The following is a 19,329-nucleotide window of genomic DNA, read 5'->3' on the forward strand; positions in this document are numbered from 1 at the left end:
ACCCCATCCCTATGCTTGTCATGGCGAGCATCCCCGCCAGGTCCAGCAAGAAGCTCCGAAGACACGGCCGCTCACCTCGAGCATCCGTACAAAAAGGAGTTAGAGCAACCTGGGCTGCCATCAGCACCAAACCTCCCACCACCACCACCGCCACATCCTGCCCCGCCGGCAGCATTCATCACCGACCCCCCCCCCCCCCCCCCCCCCCGCCGTGGCCACGGAAGACCACCGCCCGAGCCAGCTGCTGCCACAGGAAAGGTCGGATCTGGACGCCATGAAGCCTCACAGACCAAGCAGAGCAGCTCACCTTCGCCACCTCGCTGTCCGTACCACCACGCCGCACCGCCCGGCATCTCTGCCCCGCCATCATCCTCCGGACACGGTCACCGGGAGCACCGGCAGAACGAGTGAGCCCACAGGAGCGACACGGGAGGGGAGGGGAGTCATCTACTCCATCTATTTTTAGCAAGGATTTACTTTCGAAATGCGCCTGATCACAGATATGCCCAAATGAAATGGCCTACTCAATGGCATGCCTCTTTCACCAGACTATTATTTGATGACTGACCTGTTACGTGCCACTTACCATAGCACGGAGTCGGTCAGTACTCAGTGCCCTTCCCTTGGCACAAAACCAGGTGAACAAAAAACTTGTGCAGGGACGGACAACATGTGCAACAAGTCATTCCATTCGTCTGCAGCATTCGACCACTACTACTACTACATGTTACACCTCCCACCCACACACTGGAGTACAAAAAGGATCGCACAACACTCACTATCAAGAGCGTTTTTTGTACAAGGCTCGAACGGTCACCAGGAATTTACACATACCACCAGACACAATTCGGCGTGCAGCCTTACCCAGCAACCAGAAAGAGAGAGAGACATATGTGGGAGACAACATGGCGGCATTTCCAGCCCACGACCGGCCCGCAAGCTGCTATGCATGCATATTCGTCATTATCCTTTGATGAAGAGGGGCCGGACTTGCGGGTTAGTATCATCAGCTTAACAACACAGGACCATTTGTCCACTCACCCGCCGCGCCCGGCATTTCATCTTTTATATGGCCCGCCTCCAAATTCATCTCTTTTCTATGTCACCTGCTCGTTCTCGTTTTGGGGCGGCTCGGCGTAGTCCTGGCCGCCGTGGTGGTCGCGGACGTCCCTGAACATGGAGAAGAAGGAGACTATGCCGTCAGAAGCGCCGCCTCCTAGCAACCACAGCAAGAGGGAGCCGAACGGGTTCAGGGAGCCCGAGGCTGCGGGGGCGTTGCCGGCTTGCTCGAGATTTTGATCCTCGTACTGGATAGGGTTGGTGGCTGCTGCATCGGCGTTTTCATTGAGTTGCTGGGCCCCCTCTTGGTGGTTCCTCGTCGGCTCGGCCTGGGCCAGTAGGGGGTCTGCTTCATGAGCTGCGCCAGCGTCGTCGTTTAACGTGCCGGGGTCCCTCACGTTTACCCTCGCGATATGTAATGTTGAAGTGTAGATGGTGGAGGATGTGATCTGAACACCAGTCTGTTGGTGGATGTGAGCTCGGCTCCGTATGAATCTCTGGAGGGCTGGCACCTGAAACACAACAAGCCAATCTCAAGTAAGTATCATGGGTGACAAGGAGACGTCGGGGCTTTTGAACCCATTAGCCATCATACAATCTTCCCACCATCCTATGTGCACCCTATCTGAGATCAAGCAATCTTTGCGATTTAATGACTGACAAGTGTGACAAGAGATACATACTCCCTCCGTTCCAAAATAGATGAGTCAACTTTGTATTAAGTTAGTATAAAGTTGAGTCATCTATTTTGGAACGGAGGGAGTACATCTTAACAAGTTTTCAGACTCTACAAATGGAACAGTGCATCGTGCCGAAGGGAACAAAGTGTCAACTGGTATTTACATACAACAACAACAACAACAAAGCCTTTAGTCCCAAACAAGTTGGGGCAGGCTAGAGGTGAAACCCATAAGATCTCGCAATACATGCTCAAATATAAAACAAGACAGTAACAAGCCCTGAACAAAGAAGAGTGAAGAAAGTACAAAGCTACAGAGACAGTCGGATCAACTCACCTCAAAACGATTCCAAAAGTACAGGATTAGATGTTGCATGAATGCTGCCGTAGCAGAGAAAGCCAGGTACGAGAAGCCTGATACAGAAAACACAAATATGCATGTCATGAAGCTATAGGACACCTAGTAAATTAGTTTATCAATGGTATGTTCCAGAAAAACATATCCATCTACATACCGTAGGTGTATGAAAAGAAGTAGATGTGGAAAACCAGGAAATACAACAAGAAGAAGCGCGGAAAGAACTGCATTGAAATAGATGTGCGCACACTGCAAAAAAATAAATAGAAGAATTAAAGTAGTTCAGTCTAAAGTAACTTTGTATGCATGACATTAGTGCCTGCAAGTGAATCCCAACACTCCTTGCTCGAAGTAAATCTAACTGCTCTTGCAGTGGTTCAGTGAACAATCCTAGTTATTGCTTGCACAATTTTACATGTGCATACTATAGCAAGATCCCAATTTTGCGAAAGTAAACATAAAACATTCCAGCACTATGGTCACCTGATCATTGTGAACAGCTCACATAACCACACAAGAGTCAGAACAAGAAAAGCGAGCAACTGGTCATCGTAGAACTCAAACAGAAAAAAGAGGATCCCAATCATGATCTACAGAGACAAGAGTACAACAATTTGTGTTAAGTATACAGTTATACATTTTCAACAAGAATTTAGGTTAGTTAAATACATTGATGAAGTGTTTTGCCATACCGGAACAAAAACCAGTGATTCAATGACATGCACAAATATCAGTTGAAATGTGGGCAGCTGGTGGCGTGCATGGTGTTGAAGCTGCACTGAAAATTTCAGGGAAACATGCATTATTTATTATCCATTCATGAAAGTAGTTTCTGCAACCTACAGCAAGAAACACAAACCTGTGAACCTAAGCATGCGGGACTGCGTTTCCCTCAGGGTAAATGAAACAGACATGGTGGTTGTGAAGAATACAAAGAGTGACATTAGAAGGACACCACATTTCGTCACAAAGTAATCTGCAAACAGCAAATGTACAAGACATCAGAACTCAATAGACATAAATGAGAAAGGAATCTTGTGAGACATGTAAAGCAATAAAAAGGCTGTTCCAAAAACTGGAAATATTGTGGTTCCACATTTTCTAATCATATTATGTTGCAAGACTAGCAGTCCAAATCTCATCAGGTAAAAAAACATTGATGCCACTAATACACCGTAAAGACAGACACAACGTGTAGTCAGGTCAATTTTGAGAGAACAGGTTAAGGAAACAATATACAGACCTCCGAATCTTGTAGGACCTGTTGGCGGTTCATGCCCATAACTAAGATCATAAAGCTCCTTTGTCTGAAAGTTGTATAGATAACCTGCATATTATACCAAGGGGGAAACCCATCTATCAAAATGGGTCGTCTTAAAGAACAAATAAAGATAGACTCCTAACATGTGACATTTGACATGCTTCCAAGCAAGTCCTGTGCGTTTATCAAGGACTAAGTTAGCAAACATTACATAGAGGAACTATGACAGTTTTAAGACCAGCATAAGCACAGTCATATCAGAAGCGTACCCTGGCCAGGAGAATTCACCAAGCTGTTTGTCAGTATAGTATCATAACCAACAATGCTGTTTATCAAAAGCTGCTGCCACCTGAAAAGAAAAAGGGGAAAAGAAGATGTAAATATCCGCTTGCAGTTCACTTCATCTTAAATAAATGTGTTAGCCAAAATTTGTCTCGTACCAAAAAAATTGTCAAGGTTATCAGATGATCAACGATATTATTGTCATACATGCAAGTTGTGTATTAAGCATAAAAAATACTACCCTGCATACGGGGGGTAAAGTGCTTAATAATTACCTGTTCCCAAAGCAAGGATTTCGAGCAGAAATCGTGATGTTTATAGTTCGGACACCATGGGTATTTTTGGCTACTTCAGAAAGCAAGAAATATCCCTGCAGGAAACAAAGTAAGACATAAGAAAGCTCTTACAGTGAATACTAGCCAAACTACAAAGCCAGCACATGTATACAATCATTGAATTTTTTTTCTGAAATACAATCAATCAATCATTGAAGTTAATGGTAATGGGCCTCCAACCCATGAATGCCTTCATGGAATTATACTAAGAAGAGAAAACTGCACTGGAGCTCTCTAAACTGCTGTGATCCTCTCACTTTCCTTCCCGAATACTTAGTTTACATTCTGCGCACCTAAGCTTGCTTTGTTTTGTTCCATAACTGCCATCTGCAGTTAACTAACAGATCTCATCGGCATGGCTTCCAATGAGCCTAGTTTGTGGCATCGCATGGTGTGATGTGGCCAGGGGTCTATGCAGACAAGTCATGACACGAAATTTACAACTGTATTGATTTAAGATTTCTAATTGAGTACAGCTGAGCCATACTCCCAAGTATAAGTACGTCAAGCAAGCGACCAGTCAGCACAGCGACACGAAACTCTACCTCGCCGCACAGCATGGGGGCCTCAACACCATGCACCAGATCATCGCCGAAATGAACATGCAGATGAACAGCACCGGGCAGGAGTTCGACAGCGAGGTCGCGGAGAGCCGTGTCAGTGTGGCACCATGATCAACTAGCCCAATGAAGTGGAGGAGACAGTGCGACTCATCACCGCCAGGAGTTTACATGTGAGCATTCTTTTTGCTATCCCCATGTATTCCACGCAATTACTTCTCTTCCTAAACTACAGTAGTGTCTTATCCACAACAGGACCATCTTTGCCACTGTGATGCCTGTCTCAAGAAAGAAGGAATATCCCTCCTGTCGTTACATGCCAGCACCCAGATCACATAGACCGTTAGCAAATCATATTTGTGTGTGTGAGTTAGTTTTAGGAGAGACATTTTGGACCTATGAGAATAAATGCAATGTATGAAGCACAGAATATCAATGGAAAGTTTTGAGAGGTAGGTGGAAAACCACACAACTTTAAGGAGATCCGATGTTTTTTTCTCTATTAAGAACGAACAACAAACCCAGTCTTTGTCAGTAAAAGTTGCAGCTAGGAAGTTCAATAAGTCGTCAGGCACCATAGTGCACTGATAAAATGACTAGATGATACCAATAAGCCAAGAACCTTACCTTCTCCACACCATATAAATAGGTAGGCTCAAACGATTTGCTTCTTTTCTCAAACCACTTCACTGTAACAAACAACATAACCTAGTGAGAAGTCCGAGAAAATAAGTACTCGAAGTTTAGCAACCAGCAGAGAGTTATTAAAATTTCTACAGGCACCATTGTAGGAGGAAGAACCAGAGAATATGGCCATTTTACAGCAAAGTGAAAACATTACCAATGTTCGAAAGAAGATGATCCATGCTTGGTAATTGAAGATCCTTAATGAGGTGGAGAAAGTCATCCCAGTTTGATCTGACCTGTCATTCATATATGGAAAGAAAAGATCAGCCCCTAGTGAGAATATATACATGACTAATAAACGAGACACAAATATCCGCACAGCACCAGTCATGAAAGAGCAACTCCATAACAGAAAATCATGATTTTGCTTTATGGGATTCAGCATGGAGAATTATCTTAATAAGTATCCCTTTTATTAATCAAATGATATTGCTAGCTTGCATGTCCAGATGTGCTCCTCATACAACAAACTGAATCACCTAACAGTTTTTTTAATAGAACCTACTACAGTTATGTTACCGGCAAACATAATCCTTCAAAGACCAGCTGTACAAGAAAATTTTGGAAAGGAGCTACAAATGCAAATAGTTTATGACATTGATCAAACTTCTTACCATTAGTTGGAGGGCATTATCTGAAACCTGCTTTATGTTCCTCCAAAATAAGGCAGCACGAGAGTACCACTTTCTGGATAAGTACGTAACCGCTGCTTTAATTGATTCTTTAGCAGATAAAGGATGATGTACAGAACCCTCTCCGGTTGTCTTCAATTCCGGTACCCCTGGAATGATTGCAGTAACAATTGCGTCAGCTGCATTCTCTGACTGTGGTTCAAATTCTTTGTCTCCATTCCAAGTTCGAAACATAATCTTACTCCTTCTAGGTCCAGGACCAACCCAAGTTGACAAAAACTTAGATGCCAAAACATTGAACTTATCACCATTAACCTCTAGAATTTTCTCAGCTGAACGCCCCAGGTTCTGGAGATCCATAATATAAGACACACCTTTGCTGGCCCATAGTCCACCACTGATTATCTACAACTCAAAAGCAGAGTAGCACTTTACAGACGATACAATAATACCAATAGGAAACATGAACATGTATTGCAAATAGGAGGAACAACAATCACGGTTAACATTATTATACTGGAAATCCAAGTATGCAAGGAGGAAAAGCATAAACACATACCTTGATTTGGACAAGTTGTGCTTCACCAAATTCAATTCCAGTGAACTCACTTGAGCAGCCCGGCTTCGCATGGAAAAGACAACTCAAAGATTAGGGGCTACACATACACACTGGACAACTATGGACCAAAAAAATAAAATCAGAAGAAACAAATATGAGCTACTGAGCACCAAATAGAATGGCTTGGTATACTTGTCGTTTTCTTACTAATCTAGGGTAGGCCATCTCGCCCCTCACACGCGTCAAGCCGCAGGCACTGCAGCAATTAACGCTCACGCTCCAGTGCATACAGCAGCACGGCCAACCGGGCCGTGATGAGCTCTCCACATGCAGACGGGCAACGTGCTGGCTGATTGATTTCACATTTGAGTTGCAGCTGGTTGGGCTATATAGTGGATTTCGTATTTGAGTTGCAGCTGGTTGGGCTATATAGTGGATTTCGTATTTGAGTTGCAGCTGGTTGGGCTATATACTGACCGGCTGATTTCACATTTGAGTTGCAGCTGGTTGGGCTATTTACTGGCCGACTGATTTCGATGTAACGGCTTGAACAATTAATGCGGCCGGCAGGCCAAGCGTCGCAAGCGCTGCTGCGTGCGTGCTGGCAGACAAGGTATAAATAAACTGGAAAATAGCACCGCGGGAGGGAAGGCGCCTTCTAAATTGGAACAAAACAGAAAATTAAGCGCCCTCTAATTAGGAACAGAGGGAGTAGACAACAGTACTTAGAACTTTCTCGTTTAGGTGCAGACTGTATCTCATAGTAAAACCTAAGCAATTGGTAGAAAAATTGGAAGAAACATTCGCCACGAAGAATGCAAAAGAGGGGAATGGAAGCAGAGGACGGCGTAGATATTGATTTAACACACTAATTATTTGACGAAAGGCGGAAATAAAAGTACACCCGAGACTTTTCTGCTGGACTACTAGGGAAGAATGCAGAATGCTTGGTGTTCAGGCCTTCAGGGAAAGCGCTTGACCAAAACACATGAAAAACAGCACATGGGACGAATAAAAGAGGCCTAATCAGCAACCAACACTGGAGTAGTCTAGCAACAACCATCCATAGACTCTCTCGTAGGAAACGAAGCTGGTTCATAAGCTCCCCTGTCACGGAATCGTCAAAATGCTACGCCGATTTGACCAATTTCGTACTAATCAAATTCGCACCGCAACAGCAGCACTGTCAAGTTGAATCAACCGAGGCGGTGGGCAGGAATTTAATGCGGCCGGCAGGCCAAGCGTCGCAAGCGCTGCTGCGTGCTGGCAAAGAAGGTATACACTGGAAAATAGCGCCGCGGGAGGGAAGGCGCCTTCCAAATTGGAAAAAAACAGGAAATTAAGCGCCCTCTAATTAGGAACAGAGGAAGTAGGCAACAGTACTTAAAACTTTCTTTGTTTAGGTGCAGACTGTATCATAGTACCAAAACCTAAACAGTTGGTAGAAAATTGTGAAGAAACATTCGCCATGAAGAATGCAAAAGAGGGAACGAAAGCAAAGGACATTATAGATATGGAATTGACGCGCTAGCGATTTGACGAAAGGCGAAAACAATAGTACATCTGAGACTTTTCTGCTGGGCTACACTAGGCCAGAACGCATGGTGTTCACTATTCGGGGAAAGCGCTTGACCAAAACACATGAAAAACAGGACATGAGATGAAGTTGGAGTTACAAAAGCGGCCTAATCAGCAACCAACACTGGACTAGTGTAGCAACAACTATCCAAGACCATAGACCCTCGTAGGAAATGAAGATGGTCCATAAGTTCCTCGACACGAAATCGTCAGCGCAGCAGCATCAGAATGCTATGCCGAATTGGCCAATTTTGTACCAATCGAATTGGCATCGCAACAGCAGCACTGTCGGGTTGAATCGAGCGCGGTGGCGAGCAGCAGGAATTCAACAGAAGCCCTGTCCTAATTTAAGATGAGAAGGCTAGCTAGGGCACCGAATTAAATTCTTCTTCCTTGGGCGAGATAGAGGGGCGGGGCGGCGGGGGGAAGAAGGCTCACCTGCTGCACGAAGTTGGTGTGCATGACGACGAGCAGGCAGAAGAGCGCGACGGCGCCGGCGAGGTAGAGGTACTCGAGCGCGAGGCGGATCCGCGGGGTGAGCAGCTGCGACAGCATCCCGGAGAGGCGCGCGTGCACCCGCAGGAACGTCTGCTCCGGATCCATCCCCCCCTCCCCCTCCCCCTCCCCCGCCCCCGCCCCCGCCCCGCCCGCGCCGGCGCCGAGGAAGCTTCGATTCCGCCGGGGGGAGCGCTCCGGGAAACGCAGATCGGGAAAGGGATTCCGGGAGCTCGCTCGCGGCGGCCGCTCCTCCTGATCCTCCGGCCCCTCCTCGGGAAATTGGTTGGGGATTTGAACTCTGCGGGGCAGCTCGCGTGCGACGCGCAGCAATAATACTACGTTTTCGATGCTATCTTGCTGGCTTTTTTTTGGTTTTCTGTTTGTGTGTTGGTTGGTTGCGTTCCTGTGCCGATGATGATGATGATGATAATCCAGGGAGGTTTCTTGGGGAACGGGCCAGTGGCATGTGTCAGCGTGTGTAAAAGCGGCGGCACGCACACGGCAAGTCGTCCTACCGGCGGCGGCGCACATCGCTTCCTCTGCGAGGACTAGTTACTTTTTCCTTTCTATAAAAATAACAAGTAAATTTTCTTGGTAATGTGAACCTAAGTAATTTTTCTTGGTAGTAATAATGTTAATATTGTTGGCAGCAAGAACTTTGACCAAATTTTCTAGCTAGTCAAGTGAAGTACTTCTTCCGTCCGGGTTTATCGGGCCCGTCGGGTTTTGTGTCAGATTTTCGCCGTAGAATTGACAAGCAAAATAGAAGTTGCACGTGACGTCACAAACATAGCATTGTTGGGTTCGTATTCGAAAGAAGTTTCTGTCGACACTGTCTCGGGCTAAAATCGAGTGCAATGTCCCCTCTTGACGTATATACACCAATCTTTACCTCGATGATGCTCTTTGCGAACAAGTAAGAAGTTTCTTTTCCCAAGGAGCCTGGGGGTGTGGGTGTTCTCATCCAGCGGTGGTGCCGGCAACAAAAAGTTGTGGGTTCAAGTGCACTAATCTCTCTAAAATGTCCTAATTTTTTTACAGATATGAATAAAGTTAAGCTTGCAATGAAAATGTGGGGTCGCCTCTGTTCTCACCAATTTAGTTATTTGCTAAAAGTTGATCGGAGCAGATCCAAGGTGTTTGTTTACACGGTGACACAACCATGCAGATCTTCGTTGGTTGATTGGGCGGGTCCAAGGTGTTTGTTTACATGGTGGTATAGGAGAAATATCTAGGGCACCGGTGCTTGTCGTACAAGCATGCAGATCTCTGCTCGTTGATCATGAAGTATTTTCAAGCCGTGCAATGAAGCTTCTGCTTCATTTTCTTTCTTGTCGAACAAGAGTTCACGTTGCGGCGTAGACAATAATGACAAATAGAAAATCCAACACATGCCCCTTTTACTTAATTATAAATATTAACTTGCAACTTGCACGTAATTTAAGATTACCAATATTAACTTAGAGCATCTACAACTGCGAGTAGCTAATACGGTCCCTCAAACGTTCCACGGACCATGATCGGTCACTCTGGATTTTGTTGCCTCAACAGCCATCTCTCTCGTATCCCAATCCTCATATCCATGCAATTCATGCAACGTAAAACATAAAATTCAGATCAGCACAACAGCAAAAAATGAACATAATTCAAAAGAATAAGTATTCATCGGCGGATAGTATTAGTTTTAAACATAAAAAGGTAGATAAAGCAAACAGACAAAGCAGGGAAAAGGAAATCACCATTTCCTCGTCAGGCCCTTCCCCTTGCGGTCATAGGTGCGGGTATAATTGGACCCAAACTGCACATCGGATGTGTTCTTATGCAACTGATCCACGGCGGAGTATCCCCGCGCTTCCAGTATGATAATTATGCGGCCTGGTTTTGACAACATAGACATGTCTTGTCTACGGTCCCACCTAATCACGTGGTGTTCTTGACCTAACGGTCAATATGACGTGCAAACATGACATGGGGCCCACGAGACCACGTCCCATCAAGAGAGATTGTGTGTATCAAAACGCCTGGTGATTAAATAGTTGCCTCCACGATCCCTGGGCGTAATTAACGCGCAGACATAGGTAAAGAAGATGATTTATTGCCATGCGGCACATTTTACCCATTGTCGTTTCATTTTTACTCTACATACAAAAAGGAGGCGTCAAGGGAAAAGCTTTACGCTCTCATTCCCCTGTTCCTCTTCTTTCTCACACCAGACCCCTCGTGCCCTCCCGCATTCCTCACCCAAGAGTAGCGTTTTAGCTTGTCCCCACCCCCGATGGCATGGCCGAAGCAGGGAAGCATGGCAAGGGAGGGAAGGCGACAGCCGTCGAGATGAAACTGACAGCGGGGCCCGATGATCCTTCTTTGACAGATGGGAAATGGAGGCCATCCACCATGGACCAGGCCTAGCTAAACCGGTCGGCCGAAGCGTATCTTCCGTCGCCGGAATGCGCCTCTGCACGCTCCTCGCTGATCACCAGGAACGGTGATTCTTGGTTTGTCACGATCTCGAGGTCGCACACAGCTGAGAACGAGTGGGTATGTTTCATTCCCCACCTTTTGCACGACCACAACTTTTTAATCCATCCCCTCCTCAGGGGCCACCTTCATTTATACGGCCTTCAGCTTCACCATCTTGCCCCAAATTATGTATTGCACATCGCGTGTTTCGTCATGCTGTGTGATGCATTTTTTTATACTGCACGCCCCACCTCGGTCTCTGGCACCAATATTTTTGCGTCAAGCTCTTGGCTAATGCTCTGAGCCATGCGAGTGCGGTGCCACATCAATTAGCAAGGTTCCTGCTTTCGGCTATTTAAGGGGAACTTTCATAGAGACCAACAAGAAGTGGCAAGAGGGAGGAATGGTACTACATTCCTAATGTGCCACTCAGGCCCTACCTTGGGCGGGGATGCTTCCGATGTATACAAAAAATGTATAGTGTGTATGAAAGAAAAGCATACATCAAAAACATATATTCAAAAATCTTAATAACAAATTTCAAAACTCAAAGAAAACCGATAAAGAAAAAAAAATAAAACCCCAAAAAACTGAAAACCCATTCAAAAGAAAAGGAAAAAGTGAAACACGAGAATGAAACAAAAAAAGAAAGGAAACCAAGAGAGGAAACAATGAGAAACCAAGAAAGAGAAAAGGAAAAGCAAAAAAAAAACAGTGAAACTGAGAAAGTAAACAAAGAAAAAACAAGAAAAAAAAGCAAGAAAAGAGGAAACAAGTAAAAACCATGAAAGAAACAAGGAAAACCGGAGGAAAAACAAAGAAATACGAAAGCCAAAGAAAAACCAATGAAGAAATGAAAGAAATATTAAAAAGCAGCTATCACTTTTTTTAATCTTTTTTGGTTCTTCTGTTAAACATATACGTACTTAAATATCTTATTCTTTTGCAAGTTATACAAAAAAATGATCATGTATCAAGAAAAATGTTCAACATATATTTGAAAAATGCATCACAAATTGTTCATGATATATACAAAAAAATGTACAATGTGGTTGAGAAAAAAGTAGCGATTAAACAAAAAATGATAATCTATTTAGGAAATGTTGAATATATATATATATATATATATATATATATATATATATATGTAAAACGTGTATATAAAAAACTGAACATCAATTTTTTTTTAAATACTGATAGTGTACCGAAACTTTTTTTAACATATAATTTTATTAAACTTGTATAAATAATGTTCCCCATATATACAGAAAAAGTACAATGTATATGAAAAAAAGGAAGTCATCAAGCATATTTATGTTTAAATGTTAATCATGTATCTGAAAATGTTAAACATGTACAAAAAATTACAATATGAATGGAACGAAGTATTCAACAAACATATATATCGAGGAAATGTTAAACATATATAGAAAAATGTTGTTGATGTATACGAAAAATGTATAGTGTGCATGAAAGAAAAGTAGACATCAAAGATATCTATTTGAAAATGTTGATAATGTATTTGAAGAGATGACGAAAACAGGGAAAGGAAGACAACTAGAACCAAAACAGAAAATGAAAACCAAGGAAAACCCATGCAATGGAATGGAAAAAAGCGAAACTGGAGGGCAAACAAAGAAAACTAAAGAAAACCGGCAGAAGAAACAAAGTAGCACGAAGAAAGAAAATAACGAAAAGAAATTAATGAAACAAAGAAACAAAGCAAAAAGAAAAAGAAAGAAAAGAGAAACCAGTAAAAAATGTGAAAGAAATGAAGAAACCCGGTGGAAGACCAAAGGAAAGCAGAAGAAAAATCGACGAAGAAACAAAAAAAGAAAACAAAAAAAGGCGGCTATCTTTTTTGGTTCTTCTGTTAAGCATACATGTACATAAATATTTTATTGTTTTGCTAGTTCTAAAAAAATGGTCGTGTATCAAATAAATGTTCAACATATATTTAGAAAATTCATGGAAAAATGTCCCTATGTAAACAAAAAATGTACAGTGTGTATGAAATAAAGTAGTCATCAAACACATACAAAATCAGCTCCTAAAGCAATGTTGAATTTTGTATAAAAATATATTATGATGTGCATGAAAAATGTTGAATGTGTATTTAAATAAAAAAATGTGGATTGTGTATAAAAGAATGTTAACAATATACTACTTCCGTCGGGAAACACTTGATATGGTTTTAGTTCAAAATTAAACTAAGACCATGTCAAGTATTTCCGAATGGAGGTAGTATATAAAAAATATTAAACTTCTATTACAATGTATATGAAAATCAAACATATATTTTTAAATAAATGTTCATCATGTATTTGAAAAATATTAAACGTGTGTAGAAAATGTTCCCTATTAATAAAAAAAATGTACAATATGTATGGAAGAATGTAGTCATCAAACACATCTATTTTAGAAAAACCTTAATCATGTTTTTGAAAAATGCAAAACATGTATAAACAATATGGTTGATGTATGCGATAATGGTTTAGTATGTATGAAAGAAAAGTGGTCAGCAAAAACATGTTTTGAAAAGAATGTTAATAACATACTTCCAAAACCAAAGAAAACTGAGAAAAAACAAATTAAACCATGAAAAGAAAATGGAAACTGAAGAAAATCCATGCAAGGGAATGGAAAAAGTGAATGTTGGGAACAAAACAAAGAAAACCGAGAGAAGAAAAGGATGAAAACAAAAATAGCGAAAAAAAGAAAACCAAAAAACCCAGTGAAACAAGAAAGAAAATACTGAAAAGAGAAACCAATAAAACCCATAAAAGAAATGAAAAAATTGGTGTAAAAAACAAAGGAAAAAGAAAATCAAATAAAAATAGATGAAGAACCAAAAGGAAATCAAAAGGAAAATAAAAATAAAAGAAAAAAGGGACCAAAAACCAGTATGTGGGCCGATGAGTGAGCGAGCGAGCTGAGCTACTCGGATAACTCTATATGTGCGTGCTTCAGGGGGGGACGAGATTCAAACTCGTATAAGTAAGATATAGCTCTCACGCCTTGAATGGTCTCGTTGGCAGAAAAATGAAAAGCATGTTAAGTTTCTAGGCTTGGTATCTCCATACCCATGGTTGGCCTCGATCTGTCTGACTGGGCCAGTGTGCTTAGGTGCCTATATGCCATGATCTAGGGGAGCTCCTAAGTGGCGCCTTAAGCGCCACTGCGAGCAACTAGCACCAACAGGCGCCCCCTTTGTGGGCCGGCCCATTGAACCATCGCTCCCTCGCTTTGGTCCCGCTTTGCTTCTTTCACTCGACAACATTGCTCGCATTTTTTTTGTTGTATTGTGTTGTTGGTTCACGAAAAAAACCGGCTCCAGTTTTTGAATTCAGAAAAGTACACAAATTTGTAAAAGTTCATTGATTTTGAAAAATAATTCATCAATTTGCAAAGAAGTTCATGAATTTGTAAAAAGTTCATCAATTCTGAAAAAAGTTCATCGTCTTAAAAAACGTGATCGGATGTGGAAAATGTCCACCAAATTTGAAAAAAGTTCATTGAAGTTGGAAACAAGTTAATCGAACCTGAAAAAGTTCAAAATCTTGAACAGGTCCATCGACTTATAAAAACTTCATTGAATTTTAAAAAATCATCGAATTTGAAATAAAAGTTCATCACATTTGAAAAAAGTCATCAAATTTGGGAAAAAGTTGATCGAATTTGAAAAAGTTCATCGAACTTAAAAAACAGTTCATCAAATTTTTAAAAAGTTCATGGAAGTTGGACAAAAGTTCATAAAATCCGGTCAACTTTTTTCATCGAATTTGAAAAATGGAAAAGGGAAAAAAAGGAAAGATGAAATAAAGAAGAAAAGAGGGAAGAACATGTACATGATCACAAAAGGTGAAGTGGAGGGGTGGCTACCGCGTGGTGCATTGAACTGCTGTGGTGTGGTTTCGAATCCGCCTCAGTCTGTGTTTTTTTTTGCATCGGTTTAGAAAAAGAAAAAAAAAGGAATGTGGGCTGGCCCGTCGCGGAAGAGGGGGGGGGGGGGGGTGCGCCCTGCACCGTTAACCCTGTAGCAAATGCTATAGGTGCCCTTTCGTTTTTGCCATGATCTAGACCAGCCCGACGATGGTCTAGGAGGCCACCAGTAATGGACTATTAGTGCATGCCTTCTCCTTTTCCCATAAAAGAAAATGCAAGAGTTGGCAGTCTGGCTGCAAAAGTGGTCTTCTAGTCTCGAGCTAAAATGAGTTGGGTAAACAATAAAACTGAAAAATATTGGGAAAAAATTCAAAAAAAATTGGATGGCATTTTTGAAACATTGATTTTGTTTTTTGAGAAACTCTTTTTTTTTTGAAAATTTTGCAAGTGCTGAAAGTTTTCTTTTATTTTACTGTTCATCCGGGCTCATATGAGCTCGGGCTAAGATGCTCTGCGTCCGGCTATTCTGCGATTTGGTCACACGTAACGAATCCGAAATAGCAGCGGAGTACAGGAGCAGTACGTGTTGAGAAGGAGTGGAGCGGTAGACAGGTTTGCTGTAGGAGGGAGTGGGAGTATCATGCGTGGGCCAGTAGTCCGCGTACAGCACGGAGGTAAATCAGGATCAGGACGCATGTGATGTGAAGTAGTAGTAGCCCAGCACTCAGCCCAAGCGTGCACATGCATGCATGCGGCCGCGCGTGAACGGAGCAGGACGCGCGACCCGCCGCCAGCGGCCCCGACCAAGCAGCGGGAGAGAGGGAGCGACCACCAGCCGGCCCCGGAGAATCTCGCCGGGATTCGCCCCGTGCGCCGCTGCGGCCGCCACGAACGCGTCCAGCGCAACAGCCAGCCAAAAAAAGGACCGAGACCCGCGGGCGGGCGAGACGGACGGCGAGCGGGGTCACGCGGCCTCGTCGCGGCGCCCGGCGGCTCCGGCCAGTGCAACAAGCCAGACAACGAGCCCCAGCGTGCACAGCGGCCGAGAAGGATCGCTCACGGGCACCTACGTGCCATAGGCCTGGCCGGCAGAGGGAAGCCGACGAGGGGCGAGCAGCATCGCGACGACGCCACCGATTTCACCGTCCCGTCGACGACAGGATCGATGCGATGTGATGTGATGTGACCCCTGTAAACCTGCTGCCACTAGCCACGGGCGCACGGACGGACGACGCCGGGCGGAGAGAGGAGATAAAGATGTTGCGAAACGACAAGCCCTTCCCGATAGACCGCACAAGTAGCGAGCGAGACGGGGCGTGTGGTAATTTCCGAGCAGTCGCTTTCGTCTTCCTCCATTCCCGTCATCCCGTGAGAGTGAGAGTGAGGTCGTAAATTCGTACTAATGGTGATGGTGCATCTCATCTTATGCACGATGGAAAGAAGGGAGCGCATTGGGTGCACGGTAGTAATCTCTTACTACTTTAAGCCGCGCCATTAGGCATTAGGGTTAGACAGACAAGTGGAAAGGCGGCCATGATCAAAAACAGTTCGTCGAAAGCTACGGGTCGAAAATAAAAAACCAGCCCACCCAACCAAAACTGTATATGCGCTGCTGCCTCGGACGTCGTGGTTACTTTCCGCGCTCGCTAGCGACGGTCGCAAGCAAAGTGACAAGACCCGTCGGTGACCGGAGCCACCGGCCAAGATCAGTTGTTGGCTCCTCCCAAAGATAGCTACTAGCCCTCGCTGCCTCTCACCGCTCGAGGAGTCGCTTTGATATTTGGACCGGACTCACTAGCTAGGGCCAACCGCTGCTCCACACACCCAAGAACCAAGAGCCATGCATGCCACTCAAATCCAAACACAAGAGCCTCTGTATCGAATTTTGCCCATGTGTTTCTCATATTTTTACTGTATTTTTGACGAGACTCTGCGTTCTCGAGTCTCGACTGCTTCATGCTACACCCCAAAATGCCCATTAGTTTTTAGTAAAAAAAAACATTCACAACCACTCCCGTAATACAGAAGGGAGAACAGCAACACTGAATTTGAAGGGAAACTGCAGAGTGATTTTTGTTTTTTTGAGAAGAACTACAGAGTGCTTCATCATAAACCAGTAGCCTTCCAGTTCTGTAGAGTACAACTACTGGTACTCTACGTAGTACACTACCCGTCGTTTCAGGTGGTACATTACACCGAACGATAATAACGGAAAAGGAAGAAGAAAAAAAAAAGGCCAAACCCAAAGCTAATAATCATCTTCCAGGCGGGCCGTGCCTGGGCTGGGTTCAGGCCGAGGTCTCCGGTCAGCTGCATGGCGCGGTAGCTACTAGCAGCAGTCGGCGGCGACGTCGGCGAGCGCGCGGCGGAAGGCGGCGGGGGAGCAGCAGGGGATGCGGAGCGGGCCCTGGTGGTCGTACCCGTACTCCTGCGCCGCGCGGCCGAGAAGCTCCGCCAGCGCCGGCCGCCCCAGCAGCTCCGCCCGCACCAGGAACCGCTCCGCCTCGCTCCCGTCCCCGACGTGCACCGGCACGTGCCCCTCCGGCACCACCGCCCTCCCGCCCCCGCCCCCGCCCCGCCGCTTCGACGACGGCGACGCGGGGGGCGAGGAGGAGTCGTCACCCACGCGTGACAGCCGCCGGATCAGCTGCCTCATCCCGACGATTCGAGCGTCGGCCGTCGTGCTCTCCTGTGCGTGCGCGAGTGAGTGGAGCTGACCAGCGAGCGGGGTTGGACACACGGACAGAGACGCCGCGCTTATTTATAGCGCCGGGCAGGTCTGTCTGGGCCCCGGATCGCAGTGGGGATTGTCCGGTCGGGTCGTGGGCGGGTGCGGGTGGAGGCAAAATTTAGTGTTTTGACCTTTTTCTGAAACCTATTCGAGATCTGACCCTAGTTTAAATTCTTTTCGAAATCTAACTCTTTTACTACCGTCAGGGTCTATGGCGGTAGGGTGTAACAGCCTACCGTTAGGGTCCTTGGCGGTAGAAAATATCCCTACCGCCAAACATACTGACGGTAGCCTGTACAACCCTACCGTTAAGGTGCTTGGCGGTAGGCACGAGCACGCACTGTGTTCAACACTTAGAAGAAATTTACGGTAGGACATGCAACCCTACTGTCATGGACCTTGGCGGTAGCAAAATGATCAGATCTCGAAATTTTATCAGACTAGGGTCAGATCTCGAATAGATATCCGAAAAGGTCAAAACACGAAATTTAGCCGCGGGTGGAGGGCACAGGCTCAAGTGGGACTGCTTCCATGGCATGCCCATGCCAGGATATCTCTTTCCTGTCTCTCGACAGGTGCTCGGGCGTGCGGAATTCACGGTGTCTCCCATTTTCTCTGTTCCATCTTTAATTGTAAACGTGGGAGAGTGCACGTTGAAATGCTCTGCTCTGTGCCAAAGAGCCCGGCAGCGTCGGCGTGCCGCCGCCGCCGCTCCGGTGCTTGGGCTACGTGCGTTCCGCGCAACCCGTCGAACAAGTTCATCATGGCCGCCCGGCCGGCCATCTACCTCTGCCGGTACGCGAGCACTGTGCGCGCATGTGGGGTGCCACTGTCACCCCAGGTACAACAACGGCCACTCCGGCAGGAGAGGAGTGGGCCCGTCACCATTTCCCAGTCTGGAGCGGACGTGTCGAGCGCCGGGAGCGCGACGCCGCACCAGCATAGCATGGCATGGCCCCGATCGACGGAGATGTTGGCCTCTTTTTCCAACCTCGACCCGCGCAGGAACATGCGCATGCAGGAGCTACGATCGAGGCGGGCGGCGACGTGACCGGCGGAACAACCACTCCTGCTACCACCACTGTTGCCGGGTGTACGTCCGTGGCTCCTCGGCCACTGGTCGTGGGTTCGGCGTCCACCCGCTGTACCGGCCGTCACCTCCGCTGTTTCCGGCCGTCCGGTGAAAATGTATAATCAGCTGACCCATACGTCGTAGCCGCATGATCTTTTCTACTGTTTATCGAGATATGCACCATGTTTATGTTGTTAAGCAAACCACTGAGCAGTAATCCTGAGAGGACCTTTCACACCTTACCTCGAACGAGGTCTCCAAAGTCGCAAGAAAACTATTACTCTGCCTTTTTGCATCTGTACTTGAGCCACGAACAGGCACCTAACAAAATAGTTTCATGGCAATAGTTATTTTTCTACACAACCAATTCAATCCTTTTATGTAACATTTGTAATGAGCCACGTTGAGTATTTTTCTGTAATATATGAACCATGTTTCAATGATTGTCCCGACATATAATTCATATGAGAAACATTTTATTTGAACACACACATCTTAAAAGTTATGAAAATATTGACGTGCATTGTTTCATACTCCCTCCGTCCCAAAATTCTTGTTTTAAATTTGTCTAGATACGGATGTATCTAACACTAAAATGTAACTAGATACATCCATATTTAGACAAATCTAAGACAAGAATTTTGGGACGGAGGGAGTATATGGTAGAACATGTTTCAACCAACTAAAAAAAAC

At 45.0% G+C, this 19,329-nt stretch overlaps 2 protein-coding genes across 4 annotated transcripts; both read right to left on the reverse strand.

Moving 5' to 3' along the window:
* Positions 1-671: 671 nt before the first annotated feature.
* On the reverse strand, positions 672-8,922 carry LOC123090587 (membralin-like protein At1g60995). Of its 3 annotated transcripts, none has more exons than XM_044511906.1 (15): positions 8,429-8,920; positions 6,413-6,475; positions 6,228-6,258; positions 5,836-6,002; positions 5,376-5,457; positions 5,162-5,223; positions 3,915-4,009; positions 3,627-3,706; positions 3,340-3,423; positions 2,956-3,072; positions 2,789-2,874; positions 2,580-2,686; positions 2,254-2,345; positions 2,076-2,152; positions 672-1,571 (listed from the first exon to the last, which is right to left on the reverse strand). In XM_044511906.1, exons 1-15 carry the CDS (start codon positions 8,591-8,593, stop codon positions 1,098-1,100), a joined length of 1,782 nt encoding a protein of 593 aa, XP_044367841.1. In that variant the 5' UTR covers positions 8,594-8,920; the 3' UTR covers positions 672-1,097. The 3 variants fall into 3 exon arrangements, with proteins under 3 accessions (XP_044367841.1, XP_044367840.1, XP_044367839.1); XM_044511905.1 differs by having other exon boundaries at positions 6,096-6,258; positions 8,429-8,918; XM_044511904.1 differs by having other exon boundaries at positions 5,836-6,258; positions 8,429-8,922.
* A 7,958-nt stretch (positions 8,923-16,880) lies between these two features.
* LOC123094210 (auxin-responsive protein SAUR71) lies at positions 16,881-17,555 on the reverse strand. The gene has a single exon (XM_044516268.1). The coding sequence runs from the start codon at positions 17,487-17,489 to the stop codon at positions 17,163-17,165; it is 327 nt and encodes a 108-aa protein (XP_044372203.1). The 5' UTR covers positions 17,490-17,555; the 3' UTR covers positions 16,881-17,162.
* Between the last annotated feature and the right edge of the window lie 1,774 nt (positions 17,556-19,329).

Source organism: Triticum aestivum, chromosome 4B, assembly GCF_018294505.1.
Source record: "Triticum aestivum cultivar Chinese Spring chromosome 4B, IWGSC CS RefSeq v2.1, whole genome shotgun sequence".
Lineage (NCBI taxonomy): Eukaryota > Viridiplantae > Streptophyta > Magnoliopsida > Poales > Poaceae > Triticum > Triticum aestivum.

Bases quoted from the DNA above. Each gene is read 5' to 3' on its own strand.
- LOC123090587 (XM_044511904.1), bottom strand. From the start codon at position 8,593: ATGGATCCGGAGCAGACGTTCCTGCGGGTGCACGCGCGCCTCTCCGGG. The intron at 5,458-5,835 runs GTAAGAAGTTTG...TATGAATGACAG, and splicing joins ATAATGCCCTCCAACTAATG to GTCAGATCAAACTGGGATGA. The intron at 3,424-3,626 runs GTACGCTTCTGA...TATAATATGCAG, and splicing joins GGTGAATTCTCCTGGCCAGG to GTTATCTATACAACTTTCAG.
- LOC123094210 (XM_044516268.1), bottom strand. From the start codon at position 17,489: ATGAGGCAGCTGATCCGGCGGCTGTCACGCGTGGGTGACGACTCCTCC.